The sequence below is a fragment of the Meles meles genome, chromosome 17 (genome assembly GCF_922984935.1).
Source record: "Meles meles chromosome 17, mMelMel3.1 paternal haplotype, whole genome shotgun sequence".
In the NCBI taxonomy this organism is placed as follows: Eukaryota; Metazoa; Chordata; class Mammalia; order Carnivora; family Mustelidae; genus Meles; species Meles meles.
Window position 1 is genome coordinate 64,931,998 of NC_060082.1, and position 22,642 is coordinate 64,954,639.

At 39.6% G+C, this 22,642-nt stretch overlaps 1 protein-coding gene across 4 annotated transcripts in view; it reads right to left on the reverse strand.

Annotated features, from left to right (window-relative positions):
• Window positions 1–12,011: 12,011 nt before the first annotated feature.
• The window catches only part of SUCO (SUN domain containing ossification factor), a 95,851-nt gene continuing 85,220 nt past the window's right edge, over window positions 12,012–22,642 (reverse strand). For 2 of the 4 annotated variants that reach the window (XM_045982730.1, XM_045982731.1), the window contains 2 exons: window positions 15,095–15,150; window positions 12,012–14,042 (listed from right to left, as the gene is read on the reverse strand). In XM_045982730.1, the coding sequence (XP_045838686.1) occupies window positions 13,599–14,042; window positions 15,095–15,150 (500 nt within the window). In that variant the 3' untranslated portion in view covers window positions 12,012–13,598. The other 2 variants (XM_045982729.1, XM_045982732.1) reach the window with 2 other exon arrangements.

The window sequence follows — 22,642 nt, forward strand, 5'->3', positions numbered from 1 at the left end:
GTGCATTTGGCAGTCTTTGAAAGGTACGGGTTGTTTTTTTTGGAAGGCACATGTACATGAATAAGCATGTGGGTGAGTGCGTGTGAGTGTACAAGGGTGTGTGAACTTGTCTAAACTGTGCCTTGGGAGATGGGAGCAGAAACAGACCAAGGTAGGAGGCCACGTAGATTTGACCTGCTCTTCTTCTCAGGCCACACTTTGAAGAAAACAGAAGAAGACTTGACACAGCCCAGCGGCTGCTGGACTAAACCACTGGTCCCCCCACCACCATGGCCACCACGAGGTCTCTGTATGTGCGAATGTTTTATTGGACTGTGAAGATTTTAAAGGACTGGCTTGTGCTACTCGGGAAAAGTTTTGAAATGGGTCAGGCAAAGATCTTCTGTTAGAGCCCTTTGAACTCAGGGTTATAAATCAGTTACTCACAGGGAACAGTTACATCCCCCAGAAAAAGAGCGCTGGGATCTAGAAAACACACGAGGAAAGTCAGCAAATGACAGAAAACTATATAAACTAATTAATAACAAAATCAAAGAAACACATCAACAATAATACAATAATAGTAGCGGACTTTAACACTCCCCTCACTGAAATGGACAGATCATCTAAGCAAAAGATCAATAAGGAAATAAAGGCTTTATATGACACACTGGACCTGACGGACATCACAGATCTATTTAGAACATTTCATCCCAAAGCAACAGAAAACACATTCTTCTCTAGTGCACATGGAACATTCTCCAGAATAGACCACATCCTGGGTCACAAATCATATCTCAGATGGTACTAAGAGATTGGGATCATTCCCTGCATCTTTTCAGACCACAATGCTTTGAATCTAGAACTCAACCACAAGAGGAAAGTTGGAAAGAAATACATGGAGACTAAAGGAAACCAAAGTTGGCAGCATCAGAATTCCAGACTTCAAACTGTATTACAAATCTGTAATCATCAAGACAGTATGGTACTGGCACAAAAAGAGACACATAGATCAATGGCACAGAATAGAGAGCCCAGAAATGGGACCTCAACTCTATGGTCAACTAACCTTCAACAAAGCAGGAAAAAATGTCCAATGGAAAAAAGACAGCCTCTTCAACAAATGGTGTTGGGAAAATTGGACAACCACATGCAGAAGAATGAAACTGGACCATCTCCTCACACCACACATAAAAATAGACTCAAAATAGATGAAAGACCTCAATGTGAGACAGGAATCCATCAAAATCCTTGAGGAGAACACAGGCAGCAACCTCTTCGACCTCAGCTGCAGCAACTTCTTCCTAGAAACATCGCCAAAGGCAAGAGAAGCAAGGGCAAAAATGAACTATTGGGACTTCATCAAGATCAAAAGCTTTTGCACAGGAAGGGAAACTGGCAACAAAACCAAAAGACAGCTGACAGAATGGGAGAAGATATTTGCAAATGACATATCAGATAAAGGGCTAGTATCCAAAATCTATAAAGAACTTATCAAACTCAACACCCACAGAACAAACAATCCAATCAAGAAATGGGCAGAGGACATAAGCAGACATTCCTGCAAAGAAGACATCCAGATGGCCAATAGACACATGAAAAAGTGTTCCACACCACTCGGCATCAGGGAAATACAAATCAAAACCACAGTGAGATATCACCTCACACCAGTCAGAATGGCTAAAATTAACCAGTCAGGAAACAACAGATGTTGGCGAGGATGTGGAGAAAGGGGAACCCTCATACACTGTTGGTGGGAATGCAAGCTGGTGCAACCACTCTGGAAAACAGCATGGAGGTTCCTCAAAATGTTGAAAATAGAGCTACCCTATGACCCAGCAATTGCACTACTGGGTATTTACTCCAAAGATACAGATGTAGTGATCCGAAGGGGCATGTGCACCTGAATGTTTATAGCAGCAATATCCACAATAGCCAAACTATGGAAAGAACCTAGATGTCCATCAACAGATGAATGGATAAAGAATGGATAAAGAAGATGTGATACGGGCACCTGGGTGGCTCAGTGGGTTAAAGCCTCTGCCTTCGGCTCAGGTCATGATCTCAGGGTCCGGGGATCGAGCCCCGCATTGGGCTCTCTGCTCAGCGGGGAGCCTGCTTCCCTTCCTCTCTCTCTCTGCCTGCCTCTCTGCCTACTTGTGATCTCTGTCAAATAAATAAAATCTTAAAAAAAAAAAAAGAAGACGTGATACACACACACACTGGAATATATACGATATACAATGGAATACTATGCAGCCATCAAAAAATGAAATCTTGTCATTTGCAATGATGTGGCTAGATTTAGAGGGTATTATGCTAAGCGAAATAAGTTAATCAGAAAAAGACAATTATCATATGATCTCTCTGATGTGAGGAATTTGAGAGGCAGAGTGGAGGGTTTGGGGGGTAGGGAGGGAAAAAAATGAAACAAAATGGGACCGTGGAAGGAGCCAAACCATAAGAGACTCTTAATCTCAGGAAACAAACTGAGGGTTTCTGGAGGGTGGGGGGTGGGAGCGGGTGTCTGGGTGATGGACACTGGGGAGGTCTGTGCTATGGTGAGTGCCATGAAGTTTGTAAGACTGATGATTCACAGACCTGTACCCCTGAAGCAAATAATAAATTATATGTTAATTTTTAAAAAATCCTGCAGAATGGAAGTACAAACCACAGCACTTTTGGAAGATGGGCTGATAATTTGTCATAAATAACAGTTTGTGAATCAATTTCGTCACTGTAGGATTGACTAAAGACTTGGTCTCTTGCTCCTGATAACATCCAAGGAGGCTCACCAATCCGTACAATCAAATAAGCAGAGGAAATAGCTCTAATCTGATCTGTGCTATAGTGAACGTAATAAACACTCTAGAATGCCCAGTGTTATTATAGAACTATAATCAGGCGAATCAGCAATGTGACAGAGTGAGCCTTGGATAGGCCATATGGCCCTTGGTACATACTTGAGGTATTTCTGAGGGATTCAGTGAGCTCAGTGGCGCTGGGACACAGAGACAACATGATCAGAGCTAATGAAGCCTGGGCGGGGCTCACACAGTACATGCGGAGGGTGTTCTGGGGGTGGGGGGTCTTGGGGAAACAGGAGAGCCACAGCTTCTGTTCTCTGCAGGTCGTTAATATTTTTAAAGCAGGGCCTCTTTGATGTGATGATGCACATTAGCATTTCATTGCCCTTCAATGTTCTTTTTCATGTGGGGATTTTGAGTCATTTTTATACTTCCTCTTTTAAAGTTCCTTAAACCCCAATAAATAAGAATACTGATTGCCTGTCCTTGGAGAAAGCAGATTTTCTTTAACACTGATATAAATACTATTCACTTCTCCTCCTTGCTCCCTGGTTCTTGGAATTGGACTGTGTAGACCTCCTGACCCCTTAAGGTCAAGGGCTGTGGCAGTCCCTGCCTCATCAACTGTGTTCACAAAATACTTAGCTTACCTCACTGGACAAAACACCTCTTTGAAAGACAGATTCATATATTCTTATCTGATAACTACATGCTAACATATTCTTGGCATATCTTTTTCTAAATTGGACCTGTCTCTTAAAGAACTTACTTCAGGCTCCCAATTCCCTGAAGTAAATCAAAATAATTTTATTTTTTTTATTTTTAAGATTTTATTTATTTATTAGTCAGAGAGAGAGAGAGAGTGAGCACGGGCAGACAGAGTAGCAGGCAGAGTCAGAGAGCAAAGCAGGCTCCCCGCCGAGCAAGGAACCCGATGTGGGACTCGATCCCAGGACGCTGGGATCATGACCTGAGCCAAAGGCAGCTGCTTAACCAACTGAGCCACCCAGGCGTCCCGGGAGTTTTAAACTGAGGTATAACTGACATATATAACATTCTATCAGCTTCAGGTATACGGTGTAATGATTTGACGTTTGTATGCTTGCAACTGATCACCACAAAAAGTCAAATTAATGTCTGTCACCTTATATTGCTACAATAAATAAAAAATTTTTACAACTTTCCATTAAGAAATTTGGTACCTATAATTTCTTTCAAAGGGTATTTATTGATTTGTTCCCCCCACCCCAAGAACTATTCCAAAACATAACCTTGAAACTTTTATGATAACTAGTTTAGTTATCATTAAAAAATTTTTAAGTAACACTGACAGGACAGACACTAAATGCAACATTCTGTCCCAAACAGATATAGTTAATGTATTTCTGAGTCTTTGGTTTCAGGCTGCGACTACAAAATAGAGACTTTAGAGGGCAGGTCCGACAGCCTAATGCCAGAAAGTGGTTCTGTGAGTTCCTCCGAGGGCTCTTGGCATTCTCAGGTCGTGTGCCCGAAGTGTCCACTAGGAGGCGTTAGGAGCCCAGGCACTGAAGTCCTGCAGCTGGACAGGCTCACCCTGCTCTTCCACTTACTACCTTTGTGACGTCGCTGGGCCTCAGTTTACTCATTTTAAAACTGGCACGATAACCGTACTTACATAGATGGTTAAATAAGAGGCTAGGGATACAGTGCTTTAGCGTGGTTTTGACACCTAGGAAGAGCAACTTCTATCAGATGGGACGCTTTGGGCGAGACACACATATGTAACACAAAAACCCGTTGAGGGTGGCTTAAACACGAGAAGGATTTATTATCTCATTTAACAGGGAGTCCCAAGATAGGGTGGCTCCAGGACTGGTTGGTTCAGGGGCTTAGAGTGAGGTCAAGAGTAACTTCTTTTTCTACTCTACCCTCTTCACCTTGTCAGACTTCCCTTAGACAGGCTGCCATTGTGTGTGATAAGTGTACATACACTGTCCAGACAAGAAATTGTCCGGAGGGAAAACATCCTTCTCTTACTACAGCTTGATTTTTTTTATTAAAGATTTTTATTTATTTATTTGACAGAGATCACAAGTAGGCAGAGAGGTAGGCAGAGAGAGAGAGAGGAGGAAGCAGGCTCCCTGCCCAGCAGAGAGACCCAAGCAGTGCTCGATCCCAGGACCCTGAGATCATGACCTAAGCCGAAGGCAGAGGCTTAACCCACTGAGCCACCCAGGCGCCCCTACAACTTGATTTTTAACAGCAAAGAAGACCCTCTCTTGGCAGACTTCTCTTGATTTGCCACTGGCCAGAATTTCTATACCTAAACCAGTCACCAGTGAGGTGAATGGATGTACCATGACTGACTTGCACTGACCAAGACTTACGTCTGATCTAGAAATAAGGTCATCTCCCTCAGGAGTACGTGCCCCTGAAGTTGGGGGAAGAAGGAGCACAAAAGACTGGTGACTGAGTCCCACCCAGAATACTAAAAAGCTGAGAGACTGGTTTGCTAAGGACTCTGATGGTGTGAGCAGAGTCTGCAACTTGTTGGCACTGAGCAGCATTCCCAGGGTTTATGGCTGAGGATGCATCTTTTCAGAGACAAAATATGAACCACACGTGGCGGTCATCTCCAGGAGCTGGATTGGTGGGACTCCTGTGGGACTGCAAAGAATTGTTAGAGTTCGGATGTGAGGGGAAATGAGCTAGGAGAGTAGGAGATGTTGGTCACAAGCTGGATGCTTGAAATTGGTATTAAACATTATGGACATTGGTAATGACAGAAACTAGGATTTAATTGGAAATAAGTGGCTGATTGGAAATAAATGGTGGACATAAGCTGGAGAGCAAGATCGTTGGAGGAAGAAGGCAAGGAACTGAGAAACTAGAAAAAATCACGTAAGGTAGACATTGAAATCCTCAAGAATTGAGACAGAGGCAGTACTGGAATGACAGGGACCCCAGAAATGAAGATGAGAGAGGGCAAGAGAAAAGGGATTCATTTGCAACAAGGATAAATAGTGGATGGTATGGTTTGATGATATCAGATTCAGAAAGTGAATTTTAGAGCATGGAGATCCAGGGGACTAACCATCAAGTCTCTCTCTAGGCTGTGCGGTGTGAGGGGTGGAGAAAGTTGACCTCCTGGAAAGGATTCGAGGGAAGTAGTTTTGACTAGAACAAAGAAGTGAAAGGAAGGTTGAAACAAGTTAAAGATTTAAGGAATTTTATTGAAGATTGATTGTGAATTCCAGAGGGCATGACAGAAGTGATGAGGAATTGGTGATGAAATATGGAAGAATATTCCAGAAGGAAGACTGTGAAAGCCACATGGAGCTTCTGGCACATGGAGCTTCTGGCAGTGATAAAATCAATGGGAGTCAAGGGCATATGAAACTTGCCTTAATGGTTTTGAGGAAAAAAGTTGTGGCAAGGCTTTATACTGAAGGGTAGAAACAGGTGACAAGATCGTTCCAGGAGTCCTGCAGAGTCTGGAGTGGCTTAGTGACCCTCGTGATGAAAGCACTGAGGGTCTTACTCTGAGCACATTGAACTGAAAGCTCCTGCCGCCCTCGCTAATGGTGGTGTAGACACTGAAGCTGGAGCTGATAGTCTTCCACCAAGCATGAGCTCCTTTCGCGACCTGCTGGTCCAAGATGTCAGACAGGAGGGATGAGATCTAACTCTAAGCGTCCAGACAGGAAGAGCTACTGCGGAGTGTGGTACATGCTAGGTACGTGATAGTTTTACATGTAATAGCACATTTGATCCTCAGAATGAGTCTCTGAAGTAGGTGTTATTATACCTGTTAACAGGTGAGAAATCTGATGTTTAATGGAGATTTTGACTGATTGTGATTTGTCCAATGTCATCGTGAGCGATGGAAGGCAAATTTGAAACCAGGCAGTCTGATTTAAAAACACTTGCTCTTAAATTGTACGGTACGCCACCTACCTGGGGAACTTATTAAACCATCCTGGGTTAAAACTTGCTTTTTATCCCTTATTCATTTAAAAATCACAAATGCAGTATTTACCCAAAGAAAACAAAAGCGCTAATTGGAAAAGACATATGTACCCCTATATTAATCACATTATTTACACAAAGATACGCAAGCAACCTAAGAGTCCATTAATACAGATGGATTAAGAAGCTGTCACACGCACACACACACACACACACACACACACACACTGTAATATTGACCATTAAAAAAAAAGAATGAGATGTTGCCATTTGCCACAACATGGATGGGTACCTAGAGGTATTATACTGAATGAAATAAATTAAAGACAAATATCTAAAAAACAAAACAAATAAGAGAAACCCATAAAGACAGACCCATAAAGAAAGAAAACAAACTGATGGTTCCAGAGGGGAAGGGAGTGAGGGACAGGCAAAATGGGTGAAAGGGAGTGGAAGGTACAGGCCTCCAGTTACGGAATAAGTCACAGTGATGAAAAGTACAGAATAGGGAATACAGTGAGTGACAATGGTATTGTAATAGCATTGGATGGGGACAGACTACGTGTGTGGTGAACGTAGCCTAACATATAGGTTTGTCCAATCACTGTGCTGCACACCTGAAACTGATAAGACATTGAATGTCAACACTACTTCAATAAAAAAGAGGAAAATAAAAAAAATAACAAATGCTTGTTTGCTCACATAGACATCGCTTTGCATATTATAACATTAGGGATTTGGGTGAATTTTAATATGTGCTTTATAAAAAAAAATGCAACACAAATTTGGTGGTCTAGGGTGAATGACCTTATAATTGCAAGTGACAAACTCTGTTGTAAACAAATATTCTAAAGATTAATTTTGAAAGTAGTAAAGTGGAGTATAATGTAGAGGTCATGAATACATACTCGTATAAGATAAATTTCTTTAATGTCTTCATGTTATATAAATGGATACTTGTGGGTTGGGATAAAATTTAGTGACAATATCAACACATCACTAGAAAAACTGTCAGCGCTCACTTTGGTAGCCCATACACTAAAATTGGAATGACTCAGAGAAAACACACATGGGCCCTTGTACGAGGAAGACATGCAAAGCCATACAGCAATAAGTATTTAAAGAACCTAAATAGACAATACAACCAAATGAACCTTGACTAGACATTGGACCAAAAAATAAAAAGTACACATGGGGACAACTGGAGAAATTGGACCATGGACTGTGTATTAGACTATGAAGTTAACTTTATTTTTTTTTTAAATCTTATTTGACAGAGAGAGATCACAAGCAGGCAGAGAAGCAGGCAGAGAGAGAGGGGGAAGCAGGCTCCCTGCCGAGCAGAGAGCCCGATGCGGGGCTCGATCCCAAGGACCCTGGGATCATGACCTGAGCCGAAGGCAGAGGCTTTAACCCACTGAGCCACCCAGGCGCCCGTCACCAGCTTTTTAGTTCGAAAAATTTCAGTTGAATATCTGTACAACCCTTACCCAGATTAAGCATTAATATTTTTAGTTTAGTTTTTTTTTTCTGTGTATATGTGTGTGTCTGTTTGCATACATCCATGCATAATACACACATTGTTTTAGGTGAACCTAAAGTGTTATAACCTAAAGTTAGTTGGGACATTAAGACCCTTTACCCCTAAATACTCAAGCATGTGTTTTATTTCCTTTCTCAGTTTTTTAAATTTAAATTCAATTAGCCAACATCCAGTAGAACATCATGAGTTTTTGATATAGTGTTCAATGACTCATTAGTTGTATAACACCCAGTGCTCATCAGATCACATGTCCTCCTTAATGTCCATCGCCCATTAACCCATCCCCCCAACCCCATCCCTTCTGCAATCCTCAGTTGTTTCCTGGAGTCCAGAGGCTCTCATGGTTCGTCTCCCTCTCTGATTTCCTCCCATTCAGGTTTCCTTCCCTCCCCCTACGGTCCTCTGCACTATTCCTTATATTCCACATATGAGTAAAACCATACGATAATTGTCTTTCTCTACTTGACTTATTTCACTCAGCATAATCTCCTCCAGTCCCATCCATGTTGATGCAAATGGTGGGTGTTCATCCTTTCCAATGGCTGAGGAATGTTCCATTGTGTATATGAACCACATCTTCTTTATCCGTTCATCTGTTGAAGAATGTCTCAGCTCCTTCCACAGTTTGGCTATTTTGGACATTGCTGCTATGAACATTGGAGTACAAGTGCCCCTTCTTTTCACTACATCTGTGTCTTTGAGATAAATACCCAGTAGTGCAATTGCTGGGTTGTAGGGTAGCTCTATTTTTAACTTCTTGAAGAACCTCTGTACTGTTTTTCAGTGTGGCTGCACCACCTTGCATTCCTACCAACAGTGCAAGAGGGTTCCCCTTTGTCCACACTCTCACCAACATTTGTTGTTCTCTGTCTTGTTCACATTAGCCATTCTAACTGGTGCGAGGTGGTATCTCATTGTAGTTTTGATTTGTATTTCCCTGAAGGCAAATGATGTGGAGCATTTTTTCATGTGTCTGTTACCCATTTGGATATCTTCTTTGAAGAAGTGTCTGTTCATGTCTTCTGCTTACTTTTTGCCTGGATTATTTGTCTTGGGTGTTGAGTTTGATTAAGTTCTTTATAGATCTTGGATACTAGCCCTTTATCTGATGTCATTTGCAAATATCTTCTCTCATTCTGTCAGTTGTCTTTTGGTTTCGTCAAGTGCTTCCTTTGCTGGGTGAATGCTTTTTATCTTGATGAAGTCCTGATAGTCCATTTTTGCCCTTGTTTCCCTTGTCTTTGGAGACATGTCCTGTAAGAAACTGCTGTGGCCAGTCACAGACGTGGCTGCCTGGGTTCACTTCTAGGGTTTTTTTTTTAAAGATTTTATTTATTTATTTGACAGAGATCACAAGTAGGCAGGGAGGCAGGCAGAGACAGAGGGAGAAGCAGGCTCCCTGCTGAGCAAGGAGCCCGATATGGGACTCAATCCCAGGATGCTGGGATCATGACCTGAGCCGAAGGCAGCCGCCCAACCAACCGAGCCACCCAGGTGTCCTGTCTCACACTGAGTTCTTTCATCCATTTTGAGTCTATTTTTGTGTGTAGTATAAGGAAATGGTCCAGTTTCATTCTTCTCCATGTGGCTGTACAGTTTTCCCAACACCATCTGTTGAAGACAAGGTCCTTTTTCCATTGGACATCCTTTCCTGCTTTGTCGAAGATTAGTTGACCATAGAGTTGAGGGTCCATTCCTGGGTACTCTGTTCTGTTCCATTGATCTGTGGGTCTGTTTTTGTGCCAGTACCATACTGTCTTGATGACGACAGCTTTGTAATAGAGCCTGAAGTCTGGAATTGCGATGGCACCAGCTTTGGTTTTCTATTTCAACATTCCTCAGGCTAATAGGGGTCTTTTCTGGTTCCATATAAATTTTAGGATCGTTTTGTTCCAGCTCTAGGAAAAATTTCAATGGTATTTTGGTAGGGATTGCATTGAATGTGTAGATTGCTCTGGGCAGCATAGACATTTTCACAATGTTTATTCTTCCAATCCACAAGCATGGAATGTTTTTGTCTCTTTGTGTCTTCCTCAATTTCTTTCATGAGTGTTCTGTAGCTTCTAGAGTAGTGATACTTTACCTCTTTGGTTAGGTTTATTCCTAGGTATCTTATGGTTTTGGATGCAGTTGTAAATGGGATCAATTCCTTAATTTCTCTTTCTTCAGTCATACTGTTAGTGTACCAAATGCAACTGATTTCTGTGCTTTCATTTTTTGTATCCTGCCATGTTGCTGAATTGCTGTAGGAGTTTTTGCTTTTGGGCTGGAACTTTTTGGGTTTTCCACATAAAGTATCACGTCATCTCGGAAGAGTAATAGTTTGACTTCTTTGCCGATTTGGATGCCTTTTCTTTTTGTTGTCTGATTGCTGAGGTTAGGACTTCTAGTACTATGTTGAACAGTAGTGGTTAGAGTGGGCATTGCTGTTGTGTTCCTGACTTTAAGGGAAAAGCTCTCAGTTCTTCCCCAATGAGAATGATACTTGCTATGGGCTTTTCATAGATGGCTTTTATGATATTGAAGTATGTTCCCTCTATCCTTATACTTTGAAGAGTTTTAATCAAAAAAGGATGCTGTATTTTGTCAAAAGTTTTTTGAACATCAATTGAGAGGACCATATGGTTCTTATCTTTTATTGATGTGCTCTATCTCATTGATTGATTTGCCAATGTTGAACTACCCTTGCATCCAAGGAATAAATCCCACCTGGTCTGGTCGTGGAAGCACGTGTTTTCTAAGAATAAGGTCATTGACTTATGTAGTCACAATACTAGTTAGTATCACACCTAAAAAAGTAATTCTAGGAGTGCCTGGGTGGTTCAGTCAGGTAAGCGTCTGTCTTTGGCTTAGGTCATGATCCCAGAATCCTGGGATAGACCCCCACACTGGGCTCTCTGCTCAGCAGGAAGCCTGCTTCTCCCTCTGCCTGCCACTCTCCCTGCTGTGCTTTCTCTGTCAAATAAATAAAATCTTTAAAAAAGTTAACTCCAGAGGTCCCTGGGTGGCTCAGTGGGTTAAGCCTCTGCCTCTGGCTCAGGTCATGATCCAAGCGTCCTCAGATCGAGCTCTCTGCTCAGTGGGGAGCCTGCTTCCCCCCTCTCTAAGAAAAAAAACAAACACTGCTTTACTTGGCATCTTTGCTATGATCCCTCAGTTTCCTTTTATTTTATGCTGTCTAATGCTTAACGTTAGAAAAAATAAAATGAAGCTAACTATCAAGCAACACTGAAAGCCTATTTCGTTTACATAGCTTTGCTTCTTACCAGGCACAAGTCTACAACTGGCAAGACCTTTTATTTCTCCTCATGTAAGTATAATTAATCTCAGAGAGGAAAAATAAACCCCAAAGTGTAAAATCTTATGCTCTGGTTAGATGTGTAAAAGTTGAAAAGTATATTATCAAGTATTACACTCTATTTAGATGTGAAAAAACTTAAAAATTAGTAGTCCTCAAGATGGCACCTGCTAAGAGGAAAACACATATGCATATTCTACTAAATAGAGATCAAAACTCTCATGTTCGTGTTTGAAATAGTGAAATTACAATTGTACATGGAACAAAATGTTTATTTTAAGCTCAGTCAGTTTCGAGCTGGCCGAAACGTGATCGATCATGTAAGGAGATGTTGCTGTGCTTAGTTTCCAAACTGGCAGAAACTTCAGTCTTTGCTCTGAGCAATGTCTTTTTAACTTTCTCCTCCAAAGAACAGAAGAGCCCGTAATTAATAAAGACAAGTGTTCAGATTTATTTGGAAATTCACAGTTTCTAATGGCACTACAGCTCCGTAGTTACAAACGAAAGTCATCTTTCCACAACTCTGGGTGCTGCATGCACATTGTGTAACTTTCCGCTCTCCCCCCAATCTCACCTGGACCTCTTTTCAACGAGTTTCTATACAATCAGGCCCTCCTGCTCTGAATGGCTAATTGTACAGACTGGAAAAAAAATTTAAATCATCTAAAACATACTGTTAACCTAAAAGCAGCAACTTAAACAAACAAAAAAGGCTTTAAATAGGTCACATTACAAACAATACCCCACCCGAGAGGTATTAGACAAGTTTAAAAACAGTTATTACTAAAAGTGCTCAATAAGTTATAACTTAAATCTTACAACACGAAATGGTCAATTTTCTCCCTTTCAAGAAGAAACTTCCCACTTTCACTCATTACTGTACAAACACACACGAAGAAATCATTTTATTCAAATACAGTCGCTGCCAATTATTTTTCAAGGAAACAAAAGACAGAGTGGAGACAGACACACTGACATCACAGGTATGCCTCTGCACATTTGTAGCCAATACAAAGCAAACATCAGGACTAACGATCCCTTTAGACTTGACCAATTAGACAAGGCTTGACAAATTCACTCGCTGGATCCGCGCATAGGTACATAGGCAGTGATTTTACCACGAGACCTGGACTCATACGACGAAGCTCCAAAAGTTCTATTTGTAGAAACAGGAAAGAATTACCTGAAAGTCCGGAGGATTAGTGCTTATTGTGAATGTTTAAGATGTAATGTAGCTAACGAAAACCCTTACAAGTGGTTAAATGTGCTTAAAAGGTGAATTCATAAAAAATCTACTTGCAAATACCAGTCATTTGTAAGAAAAAATCTTGTAGGCCTTTTTCTCATTGAGTTAGTAACTAGAGAAAAACGAGTGTGAGTAAGTTGAATGAAAATATCAGCATCTCTGCTTACCTAAAAGAACAGACGAGAATTCCAGCAATTTCTGTTTCAAGCGAGTTTGCTACAAGAAGTCTATCTGGCAAGTCTGCGGAATCTTTACACTGTCTGACCCACATTACGGAGCTTCAGGTGCAGATCACCTTAAAGCCTTTGTAGTGTTTGCAGCTTCAAAAAACTAACAAAGTTATAAAAGAAATCAAATGACAGAAAAAGTTCTCCCTCCTCTTCCAGTGGCATTATAAATGACAAAAGGCACATAAATATGGGAAGGTGCAAGAAATAGGAACAAAGCTAAAGGAAGAGGTTTAGGCTTCCATTCCTATCCCACCCAAAGGAACTGGGCTTCCAAATTACGTTTGTCCCAGTAATTAATCTGTGAAAAAACATCTTTATAAAATGTCTACCATTGTCCTTGTAGGAAGTGATCAGCCTTGTAAAACTGCAGCTCATTAACCAAGATTGACACAATCCCACCTACTTTTTTAAAAAGGCAGAAACCATAATTTCTGAATACTTTTCCCATTAGTATTTTCTCCCTCCCCCAAACCCTTCGAATACCACAGACTGTTCTTCAAAGAACAACAACAAAATGTCTCCAGTATGAAAAGTTCTGTTCATTTTAGATGTGTCCCGAGACCGCTGTGACACCAAATGTTCCCACGGTGATCTCTTTGTTTCCTTTGATTATGTCATGCAGGCTCGGTAGTGATCCTGACTTAGTCTGTATTAGAGTTTTTATCAATTTTCCTTGGTCTTGGACTTTAGATCGCCTTCGTTTTAAAGCCCTCTTCTCAGTTTTTGTCTTTTGGGACTGTCCGTTGCACAGACTTGTGCAAGCTGAAATGCCACAGAAGTAAGACTCCTCTGACTGTGATGATGTTTCTGAGCTTCCTTCAGACGGAGGCCCCTTGTACGAAGAGTGATAAACTTCTCCCATATTAGAAAAGTCTCTCTGGTTCACAAAGGGTTTCCTTCCTTTTAGGTCTCCATTGGCTATAGGGTGCAATGGATCTGCTGGCTTTATGGTTTCAATTTTTTCAGTTTTGTACTTGCAGCGTTTCTTCTGCAACACAAATTTTAAAACAAGGCAGTAATGAGACCTCCAAGAGCTACCTCATCAAACCATCTAGAGAGCTGAGCTAAGGCAGGAAACTGCCAACTCCCGATGAAAAGTAAAACAGTATTATGTTCAAACATACTGTTACGTTCTGGATAGATATTAACCACTATCTTCCCATTCTGTAAATGCTACTCAATCACACCTCTTTACTTAGCTTAGCTGCCACCTGTGAAAATAGATTTAGGGGGTGATAACTAACATCTGAGTACTTACTAAGCACCAGGTAGAATTCTAGTTGCTTTCATGAGTATCTTTCTTACTGAGAAGTGAGCATTTATCCCTGGTTACTAAATGAGAAAACCAAGGTCCAGAGGTTTGGTTCCCCACCCAAGTTACAACACAGTAAGTGGCCAGGTTGGGACTGAACCCTGGGCTATTTGGCTCTAAAAGTCCAAGTTCTTTTAACTAGAGATTATTACCTCTAATCAAACTGAGTACAACTTATTTTGAGAGGCAAATGGAGAACGCAGACTTTATAACCAAAAAATCCAGGTATATTTTGAGTTTTACCACTGACTTAATGGATCATTCAAAGACAACATAAACCCTCTGAATTTCGGTTTTCTCATTCCAACTCGGGGACACTACCATCTCCAGGCCGCGGTGAGGAACGCAGGAACGGCACACACACACACTGTGCCTGACGTGCACTGATAATAAATAAGGACTACGAGCCAGGGATCAGCAAGCCATTCCTGTAAAGGGCCAGGCAGTAAATATTTTAGGCTTTACAGGTCACATACTGTATCTCTTACATATTCTTTTTTATTTTACAACCCTTTAAGATGGCTCCAGGCTCATACAGAACAGGCCACAGGCCAGATAAAGCCTGTAAGTCGTCGTTTGCTGACCTCTAACATTGACTTGTATCATTATTATGACTGGAAATATACAGTAAATTTAAGGACCACTTAAAGATATCAAACCTTTCTACCCAGTTCCTTATCTACTATGTCATAACATACCAATACACTTAAAAAGAATCAAAATATTACCTTTTTTTCTGGAGAGAACTTGAGGGGTTCTACGATGTACAAATCATTTGGGTCTACTATAAATAAGAGAAAATAAAAAGCAGATATATAGTATATTATGCTAAGATAAACACTAAAAATATTGTGTATTATCCCTAAGTGATTATTTTCCTAACAAATCCAATGAGTTTATAATTATACCACATTAAGCATATATTTATGCATTTTAAGTTAGTGAAAAGCGACAAGATGGGAGATGGCACCATTTTTATCTTAGGCTTGATCAGTCTCCTTCAAATAATTTCCTTAAGCTTCTAACGGACAGCTGGCCATCAGCCAACACAGTAAGGATCCCTCTCAGGGCCCAGCCCTACCCTTTACCCAGTAAGAAGGTAACATCACCAGGTAAGCTAGTAACAAACCCATACATCATCTGAGTATCTCCCTAAAACACTAAGCTACACTGTGTCACGAATGTGGATTAATTATGTGCAACAAGTGGTGACCAGGTACAAAAGCCAGTTAAAGGAACATACACATTAAAAAAGAAATTTAAGTTTTTTCTAATTGTATTTTACTGTGATCGAAACTCTGAATGCCAAAATCTAAAAAATAGCTTGAACATGCAATATAAATGACAAAACAATAATGAATAAACACTTCTGGCAAGGTGACTAAATTAGAAATATTTGCTTTAGGTTTCTAAGATTTCATTCCTTTAAGCACATTAAAGACAGCTGCATACCACTCCCACACTGACAAGATAAATGTCTTGACAAGAAAGACATTTGACTGACAAGAGAAACGGAATTTCAGCCCTACTGAACCCATTAAAAGTAAACAGTATGTGGTCTGACAGAGCCAGAAATTTACAAGCTGTAAAATTCACTCTAAAACTTCATATACTGCAAATTTACTAATAACATGATTCAACCAATTATAAGTTTTTACACTATGTCCTAGAAATCTGTTGAGAAAGTCATCAAGTGTATCAAAATATCTAAACATTCCTCTAAATAGTTAGAAATCAGGAAACAACTGATTTCTATCAGTTACTAATCTCACTCAAATTGATCTAAAAAAAAGGCACTTTTAGAAATGGTTGTTAACTGTTACTCAGACCACCCTCTCTACGAAAGCAACTAAATATGGATTTAACAAGTCAGGAAACAACAGATGTTGGCAAGGATGTGAAGAAAAGGGGACTTCTTACATCACTGGTGGGAATGCAAGCTGGTGCAGCCACTCTGGAAACCAGTATGGAGGTTCCTCAAAAACTTGAAAATAGAGCTGCCCTACGACCCAGCAATCGCACTACTGGGTATTTACCCTAAAGATACAAACGTAGTGATCCGAAGGGACACGTGCACCCCAATGTTTATATTAGTAATATCCACAATAGCCAAACTATGGAAAGAGCCCAGATGTCCACCAACAGAAGAATGCACAAAAAATATGTGTGTGTGTGTGTGTGTGTGTGTGTGTGTGTGTATACACACCCAATGGATTACTCAGCCATCAAAAAATGAAATCTTGGGGCGCCTGGGTGGCTCAGTGGGTTAGAGCCTCTGTCTTCAGCTCGGGTCATGGTCCCGGGGTCCCGGGATCGAGCCCCATATCGGGCTTTCTGCTTAGCAGGGAGCCTGCTTCCTCCTTTCTCTCTCTCTTTCTCTGCCTGCCTCTCTGCCTACTTATGATCCCTCTTTGTCAAATAAGTAAATAAAGTCTTTAAAAAAAATTAAAAAAAAAAGAAAAGAAATCTTGCCACTTGCAGCCATGTGGATGGAACTACAGGGTATTATGCTAAGCGAAATAAGTCAATCAGAGAAAGACTATTATATGATCTCACTCATATGCAGAATTTAAGAAACAAAACAGAGACGCATAGGGAAGGGGGGTAAAAATAAAACAAGAAGAAACCAGAGAGGGAGACAAACCATAAGAGACTCAATCACAGGAAACAAAATGAGGATTGCTGGAGGGGTAGGGATGGGGGGATAGTGTAACTGGGTGATGGGACTTTAAGGAGGGCACGTGACATAATGAGCAATGGGTATTATATAAGACTGATGAATCACCTCTACCTCTGAACTCTACCTCTGAAACTAATAATATACTATATATTAATTAATTGAATTAAAATTTTTTAAAAAATCACTAAAAGCACTGAAGAGTAGCCAAAATTAAGCAGGTAATCTCTAGAACAAATCTGAAATAAAAGTAGAAAGCCAGACAGTGAAGTAGAACACAAAAGTCATTTTTGTCCCCACAGCATTTGCCAATGCATGAGTATGTGAATTTTAGCTCTGATGGTATCAAGAAAATGAGTCAGAAATAAAATCTCCAGACCCACCCACAGTAGTAGTCTAATAAAACACCCTCACTCATCCCCCTGTAAGCTAGGACTCTAAAGAACTACCCTCAGAGAAAGAATTAACCCATGCAATTCAGGGACTTACAGTCCAAATTTCCATCATCTGGTAGTCCAACTAACCTCATGCCACTAGCATAAAATATTCCTGAATACAAAGCAAACACAAATTTTCTCTGGCAGAAGGACCTACCTTCTAGCTCTCTAATTATCCCGACAAATTATTTTTCAAAGAGAAGGACCAACACACAAAGGTAACCAAGCACAGAAAGACCAGAGGCATCTTGAGCAAGCGCCTACAGACAAAATTAATGAACAGATTTCACAAAGATACTAGAATTATCAAAGATAAGATTATAAAGACAGGTATACGTACTATGTTTAAATAAAAAAACAGCTTGAAAATATCCACAGGAAAAATAAAACAAACAAAAAAAAAGGGACCTAGATGTTTAAAAAAATACTGAAGCAACTCCTAGAAATGGAAAATGTAATAAAAGACATTAAAAACTCGATGAAAGAATTTATTAGCAGACTACAGATAGCTGAAGAATATGTGGTCTGGAAAACAGTTCGGAAGAAATCACCCAAATATAACACAGAAAGGCAAAAAGAATGGAAATAAGTAGAGTTTAGGGAGCTAAAGTGAAAAGGATGGAAACATACTGAGTTAAATGTGGGTTCTAAAAGAGAATGAGGTAGAGGGGAATGTTTTGGGGGAAAAATAATGGTTGTTAAGAATTTTCCACTCTTGACAAAAGATACCAACTGAGAGATTCAAAGAACCCAACAAATTTAAACAGGAATAAAGAAAAAAAGATCATGTTTCAGTATGAAGGGAAGCAACGGCAAATGGAAATTCTCAGAAAGCAGACCTGAAGAATTAAGAATTGGGATATATGTGGATAAATGTAAATGAACGTTAAGTGTGAAAAATAATCATAGTATTTCTTGTTGAATTACAACTAAGAAAAAAATAGAATTTAAATACACAAAAGAGTAACATGAAAGTCAAGTTGGGGATAAAAGATCTTGGTACTTTCCAAGAAGAGGAAAAAGTAGTGATTAACTGCAGATTTTCACAAGTATTTGTAAATTCTAAAGTGTGAGAAAATGTCAAAAATAATGCACAACTTCTAATAATAGAAAAAGAATCCTTCTCAGCTCCAGCAAAAAAATCTCTTGGAAAAGGGAGGAAAAATAAAATGTTAATAGTAAAAGTGGATATCTTTACACTAATAAATTTTAACATTTAGATGACATGGAAAAAGTCATGGAAATTTTTAATTTAAAGTGACAAAAATATCAAGTTCCTGTAACAAAAACTCCTCTTACAAGGACAATTCTGGACCTATGTGACTAAAAATTCAAAAAAGAAATAATTATAATCTTTTAACTCTCCCTGAGAACTTAAAATAAGAGAGCACTGCCCATCTGATTTTATACACCTTACACACCAAAACCCAACAGTGTGAGAAATGAAAAACTACATGCCAGCCTTATTCATGAATAGGTAGCAAAATCCCTAGAGTATCAAACAGAATTATGTGCAAGTAATAATATGAACACCACACACACGCACATAAATATCATGACCAACTTGTATTTATTATGTAATAAACATGTGACTCTAGAAAACTGATTAGTATAATTCATTTTAATAATAGATCTGAAATGATCATCTTAAAAGAAGCTAAAAAAGTATCTGGTAAGATAAAACAGATTCACGGGGGAGAGGAATATTAGCAAACTGAGAGGAACTTCCTTAGATAATGGGTATCTACAGAACATTTACGACAAATAATACTTAACACTAAGAGTTTTCCTTTAAGAATGAGAACAAGACAAAGGTCCCTATCAGCTACTTCTATTCAACACTGCTAAAATGCTAGCCACAACAGTTAGGGAAACAAAGGAAATAAAATCTGGATTTTATTGGATTGGATTGGATTGGAAAGGAAGAAACAAAGTTGTCTTTAGTCTCAAAAAGTGTGCCTGTATTCATGGAAGCTGCCATTCTGTCCTAACAACAAGTTAAAAAGCTAAACAGAAAAATCAACTCTTCATAAATCTTCGGAAAAGTGAGGTCACACGACAAACGACTGTCCCAAAACTCAGAGACAGGCAGATACAGAGGAACCTCTGTGGGAACCAGTGCCCATGTAGGAAAACTTGAACTACATTAATTGATATATTGATGGATGCTCAGTGTGGATAAATCCTTAAGTTAGAAAGTCCAAGGAGGACACCCGTCAGAGTGGAGCTTCTACACTTCTGTGAGTTTTGGTGGTGTTTTTTTTTTTAAATATTTTATTTATTTGACAGAAATCACAACTAGGCAGAGAGGCAGGCAGAGAGAGAGGAGGAAGCAGGCTCCCTGCGGAGCAGAGACCTGGACCCTGGGATCATGACTTCAGCCGAAGGCAGAGGTTTTAACCCACTGAGCCACCCAGGCGCCCCTACACTTCTGTGAGTTTTACCTCCAGAAGCTCTTTGAAATATTCCAGAGTATTCTGTTCTTCTTAACAAGGACTGACTTTAGGAGAACTATGTTAGTAGAGCTGAACCCACTGGTATTTTATCAGAGCCCAACCTGTCTAAGGGAAAGGGGAAATCCGAGCAGCACTAATGAAGTGAACAGTCCAGGGACAAAGGCCCACCAAAAGATTTAGACCCAGTCCAGAACGTTTCTTCTACCACCACACCTCACCACCACATTATGAAAGGTCTGTTTACCACAGTTCCTTTTACCAAGTATACAATGTCCCACCTTTCAAACAAACAAAAAAAAATTACAAGGCATTTCTTTTTTTTTTTTTTTAATATTTTATTTATTTGACAGAGAGAAATCACAACTAGGCAGAGAGGCAGGCAGAGAGAGAGGAGGAAGCAGGCTCCCCGCGGAGCAGAGAGCCCGATGTGGGGCTCGATCCCAGGACCCTGAGATCATGACCTGAGCCAAAGGCAGAGGCTTTAACCTACTGAGCCACCCAGGCGCCCCACAAGGCATTTCTTAAGAAAGCACGGAACACAGTTCGAAGAGACTAAACAAGCATGAGAACCAGAGTTAGATGACAAGAATGGTGGAATTATCAGACCAGGAATTTTTAAAAATTATGATTAATATGCTAAGGGCTTTAATGTAAAAAAGTACACAACAAGCAAGAATAGATGGATAATGTAGGCAGAAAAGTTCTAATGAAGGATAAAAAAGAAACACTAGAGCAAACAGTAACAAAAATGAAGAATGCCTTTGATGAGTTCACTGGCAGACTGGACACAGTAGAGCAAGAAACTCTGAGCTTTACGACATGACAATGGAACTGCTAAAATTAAAGAGAAAAGGGAAAAAAGAAAAAAACCACAGACCAGAATATCCAAAAAAGTGCAGGTCAACTGTAAAATGTATAATATATGAGTAATGAGAATACCAGAAGGAAAGAACGAGAGAAAGAAACAAAAGAAATATTTCAAGTAATAATGAATGAGAATTTCCCCCAAATTAATGTCAGACACCAAACCATAGGTATACGAAGCTCAGACAACACAAAACAGGATAAATGCCAAAAATACTACACCTAGGCATATCATATACAAACTCCAAGAAGTTCAAAGACACAGAGAAACTCTTGAGAAAAAAGAAAAACACACCTACCTAAAGAAAAACAAAGACAAGTTCTATCTAACTTCTCAGAAATCATGCAAACAGGAGGGTTGGGGTGAAATATTTAAAGTATTGAGAGAAGGGTGTTGTGCAAAAAGAATGAATACTGTTATGCTGAAAAAATAAATAAAATGGAAAAAATAAATAAATAAATAAATAAATAAATAAAAAGTATTGAGAGAAAAAACACACATCTAGAATTCTATATCCTACAAAAATTATCCTTCTTGGACAAGCAAAAAACTGAGGGAAATTATTCCAGGGAACCTTGCAAGAAATGTTAAAAAGTGGTTTTTTGGAAAACTGGAAAACGACACAGGTCAGAAACTGAGATCTACATAAAGAAAAGGATATACACACATACATACATACACATATACATACATATATATGCTTATGTGCAAGTGAATGACAGCAATGATATAAGGAATGGATGGGAGAAATTAGCAGTATTTTGACAAAAGAAAGGAAGAAAAAGAAGTAGCTTGTTATTACAAAATAGTTGTACTACCCATGAAGTGGTACAGTGTTATCTGAAAGTAGATTTGGATTAGTTGTAAATGTATACTGCAAAGTCCAGGGCAACCACAAGAGAAAGTAAAAGAAGAATACATGCTATGAAAGGAGAAAATATGGAATTATATACAATGCTGAACTTGAAGTACAAAGGGCAGAAAAAAAGTATGAAAGACGAAAATGGAACAACGATAACAAACAATAACAAACAGTAAATATTAATCCAACTATATCAACAATCGCTTTAAACATAAATGGTCTAAATACACCAATTCAAATTTGACAGAGAGAAATCATAACTAGGCAGAGAGGAAGGCAGAGAGGGAGGAGGAAGCAGGCTCCCTGTGGAGCAGAGAGCCCGATGTGGGGCTCGATCCCAGGACCCTGGGATCATGACCTGAGCCGAAGGCAGAGGCTTTAACCCACTGAGTCACCCAGGTGCCCCACACCAATTCAAAGATTTTAAGACTTGAACAAAACACATGACTCAACTGTGTGTTATTTACAAGAAACTGGCTTTATGTTTAAAAAAATTTATACAGTGTTATAGAGTATAACGATTCAACAGTTCTATACGTTACTCCCTCAGTGCTCATCATGATAAGTGTACTCTTAATCCCCTCTACCTATTTCACTCACTCATCCCCCAACCATCTCTCCTCTCGCAACCATCAGTTCATTCTGTTATATCTCAGAGTCTGTCTCTTTGTTTTTCATGTTTCTCAAATTCCACATATGAGTGAAATCATAGAGCATTTGTCTTCCTCTGGTTTATTTCACTTAGCATTATACCTTCGAGCTCCATTCATGTTGTTGCAAATGACAAGATCTCATTCTTTCTTAAGAGTGAGTAATGTTCCATTGTGTATGTGTATATATATATATATATACCACATCTTAATCCATTCATCTATGGATGGACATTTCCATAACTAGGCAATTCTAAATAATGCTGCAATAAACAAAGAGGTGCATATATCTTTTCGAATTAGTGTTTTGTTTTTTTTTAAATGATTTT